The 4,323-nt window shown below is 44.1% G+C and overlaps 1 protein-coding gene across 1 annotated transcript; it reads left to right on the top strand.

Annotated features, from left to right (window-relative positions):
* Positions 1–241: 241 nt before the first annotated feature.
* Positions 242–3,968, top strand: dlk1 (delta like non-canonical Notch ligand 1; the record flags this gene model as incomplete). The annotated part of the gene is made up of 5 exons (XM_079528091.1): positions 242–293; positions 530–593; positions 1,039–1,169; positions 2,215–2,356; positions 3,185–3,968. 5 exons carry the CDS (start codon positions 242–244, stop codon positions 3,966–3,968), a joined length of 1,173 nt encoding a protein of 390 aa, XP_079384217.1.
* Positions 3,969–4,323: the final 355 nt, after the last annotated feature.

Consider the following 4,323-nt stretch of genomic DNA (forward strand, 5'->3'; position numbering starts at 1 on the left):
GCGTAATGGGCGATATTGAGCGCACACTAGGGTTCGCGCTCGCGTTCCAGCGCATGGGAATGGTTCAGGTGCGGGTGCGCTTGTAGCCTAATACCTGCGTCAACTTTTCTTTTCAGCACTCCATTTGGGTTGAAAGGGAACGGCTATGGAAAGAGGAAAACGCACCATGACTTAACCAGTGTCAATTTTTACAGGGGAAGACACGGCCACAGACGGGGATTATTTCGTTCTGGAAAATACCATGCACTTCATAACAGTGGGCATACTTCTGGTCGTGACTCACGTCGTCAAAGGTAATCGGAATACATTATTTGATATAGAGATCTATTCATCTCTGATGAACAGGCAACTATATAAGAATGAGATGTTGTTTATTTAAAAATATAGACCTATATATTCACTGCACAATGATGTATAGTAGGCTATACACTTATTCACATTTATATAATATATTTTACATTTTAATGAGGTGTTTGCTTTTTTATGTAATCGTGGCATGCTATTAGTTTATCTTTTATTTCTCTCAAAGGATTGGAATGCATTGCAGGATGCAACACAGACAATGGGTTCTGTGAGAAGGAAGGCGAGTGCAGGTACAGTAATATAACTAAGACGGAATTTGTAACCCTTACCAGCTGCAAATGTTCATCCAACCAAGTGCTAATCACAACCTGTCTCCTTCTCTGTTTGCCTAATAGTCCATAATCTGGATTCGTTCTGCTTCTGACAAATCAATTTTCCTTTGAATTGGGTGTTGGATATTATGTTCAACTTTTTTATGTGCTTATAAAACAACACTTATAAAGGACACTAATGTGTCATATACAGTTATTAGTATTTATATAAATACATGTAACCCAAATTGACTTAGTCTCTGGCCTATCACATCATATTTAGAGGAATTGCTATAGGACTTTATTTGGCATTTCGCATAATTGCACAATTGCATAACCATTTGAAGAGCATTATTCACAAACATGCAATAATGCTCCTTTTGAAGTATGGTAATGGAGTCAGGTTTGGTGTTCTATTGCTCAGGTGCAGACCAGGGTGGGAGGGGGAAACATGCAACCAATGCATGTCCTTCCCTGGATGTCTGCATGGCACATGTGAGAAGGCATGGCAGTGCATCTGTGAGGATGGCTGGATTGGCAGTCTGTGTGACCAAGGTCAGTGTCAGCTCACTAGACCAGCGATTCCCAACCTGATTGGGAAAGCAAAAGATTATATTGATAATTAACATTAATATAAAAAAGATGTAAACATTAATAGGTGTTTTTCTTTAAAATCTTAATGAGTTTTCATATTGTGATACCGATAAATATGAATTTAAAGGTGTTAGTTCCATTGATCACTTGTAACACAAGCGATTGATTGATCATTAAAATGCTCTCTAATGCATGCATCCGTGTAAAGCTTTAGAGATTTTAAAGTGGGCCCTGAGTCGCTAGGGACACAGGCATCAGTAAGCAGGAACTGGGGATGGCAATGAAGGACCGGGAAGTCTGGCGTGATATTGTGAAATCCACGATCTCGACCGCGGTTGAAAAATGATGATGATGATTATTTTAGATTATTTTAATTTGCATATAACTTTTGTTTTTGATTTTTGTTTTGCTAACGGTTGGCTGCGGTGTATTCACGCACGCACGCACGCACGCACGCACGCACGCACGCACGCATGCACGCAAGATTGCATCAATCTGCATGCATATTCTACAACATATTGTGTGAGCCCAGTGAGGGAGCGTGAACTCAAAATAAACATGATTTGGCCCTGTAAGTATGAATATAAATTGCTCACTCCAGGTACAAACAAAGAAGAATAAAGGGTCTTTGAGAAATGTGTGGAAGATTAAAAGCCATGCACACTTGTCACATGGCTTCTGGCTCTGTTTGACCTACTTCTCAATGAATCCACGTACCTACCACTATGTATCCCTCTGTTTATTATGGTGGAGGACCAGGGACCACATGCCTTGTTTGTTGGTGATAACTCTTGGTGATAAGAGGCTCTGTGAGTTAGAAAAGAGAGTGCATGTGTAAAGGAGAGAGAGAGAGAGAGAGATAGAGAGAGAGAGAGAGAGAGAGAGGGAGAGAGAGAGAGAGAGAGGGAATGGGGGAGAGGGGGAGAGGGAGAGGGAGAGGGAGAGAGAGAGAGAGAGAGAGAGAGAGAGAGAGAAAGCTATAACTGCACATGCTCTTATTTTACAGATACTCATCTGTGTTCATCCCAGCCTTGTTCCAGTAATGCCACCTGTGTTGAGACAGGAGAAGGGGAATTCCTGTGCGTCTGTCCTGCAGGCTACATGGGTGAAAACTGCCACATGAAGAAAGGCCCTTGCCTAACAAATGGGTAAACACTAATACACACACCATGCCATAGCCCCATTCAATATTTACCCCCTAATTAAGCCCTAGAAATCCTCCTAATTATACAACTTTACAGTGGTAGATCATACAGGATCTACTACATGGGCATGAGGTGCATTTTCCCCACAGAAATGCACCTCCTGCCCATCAAACCGTAACTGAGCTGTCTGGCAGAGCTGTCCAGACACCAATATCCACCATGCTTTGATCATTGTTAGACTACCCCTGTTATTGACTCCGAGAAGCCCACCCAAAATCCAATATAGTCCACTGTCACTGAGTTGCCTCGCCTCCTCCTTGCTCAATAAATAATCATTTGAGTTCTATTTTGAATTTTCTAAATGAGATAACTATAGCTTCCCTTGAATGCCTGGGAATTCATCTCTATTATTAGCTTTCTGTGTGGTTTCATTAATCGCCAGCAGTATGAGGCGGGGGATGTCTCAACCGCTTGCCAGATATATTATTTATTTGATGAGCAGAAACTGAGGGACTTGTGTAATTACAAAGGCTACTCCAATAAGATATTGATCGTTTTCAGTTTCATCTCCATCTCGGCTTTTCATCAATGCAGGGGCTGTAAAGCCCTGCATATTGATAGGCCCAATATGTGGGAGCATGAATTACACAGGCATCAACATAAGCCCCTATTGCTTGTCACTGCCTCTGACTTATTAGCATAAACATCGATAACCATTGTTCATTGAAATTAATACAGCAATCAGAATGTAGCAGAACATTCTGTTCAATTGTCGGTAGACCTAAATGGAAATAATTCCCTGTAAGCCCATTATCCTGCTCTGTCCTTCAGCTCTCCTTGCCAGAATGGTGGCACATGCACCGACGATGACGGCTTAGCAGCCCACCCCTCCTGCCTGTGTTCCTCCGGGTTTGCCGGGGACTTCTGTGAGATCAACGTTGACAGCTGTCAGCCCAACCCCTGCAATGGAGGCAATTGCACTGACCATGGCCTAGCATTTACATGCACCTGCCCCGGTGGCTCCTTTGGGTTCACCTGTAACGAGACCACCCTCTTTCCCCCCTGTGTTAGTGGGCCCTGTGTCAACGGAGGGACATGTGTGGGCCGACCAGATGGAACCTTCCACTGTGTTTGCCAAAAAGGATTTGCAGGTCCCACTTGCTCCCAGCATCACCGGCCCAAGGCCAAAGCCAAGCCAGCCAGACCTCTTCCTGACCACAGGGGGCTGTCACAGCCTCCCCAGCACTACTCCCTTCCTGCCCATGCCTTCCACAAGCTTCTCAGACCTCCAGAGAGAGACCTCCTCAAGATCACATTGAAGGAGACAGTGCATTCATCTGGTGGCCTGGTCAGCCATGGTCAGCTGCTCTGCTTCAGCGTATTGGCCCTGCTCACCTGCCTGGTCATCTTGGGCACCACAGGAATCGTGTTCTTCGGCCGTTGTGAGATGTGGCTGGCTAGTGCCAAGTACAGCTACCTCGTCCGGCAGCAGAAGGAACACCTGCTGAAAGGGGCGGGTGGTAATGGCCAGGAGGACCCCGAACATTCAGTGAACATCATCCTCCCAGAGAAGATTAGACTCACAAGCTTTGGGAGGCACTACACATCCATTTAAAATGATTTTGTATCTCTCTTTCTCTCTCTCCACTGTCTTGATCTTTTTAGTCTTTCTCTATTGTGTTTGAGGGATGTCCTGCTTTTGGTGTGTAACCCAAATTGTATGCCATTGACAATGGATGAACAATTTTGAGTTTGTGTAAACACTAACATTGCATAACACAAACATTGATGACGAAGGTGAGGACGCAAATTGTGATTGGCCGGAATGAGATGATGTATGATGATGTACGATGATGAGTGCCCCTCACTTCACACGGGTGTGATTTTTTCTTTCTGTTTCATTATTTTTCTCACCCTCTGTGGAAGGTCTGTGACAAAATGAACTGGCATTACTTTTGTACAGGAGACAT

The sequence above is a fragment of the Electrona antarctica genome, assembly GCF_951216825.1.
Source record: "Electrona antarctica genome assembly, chromosome: 18".
NCBI lineage: Eukaryota > Metazoa > Chordata > Actinopteri > Myctophiformes > Myctophidae > Electrona > Electrona antarctica.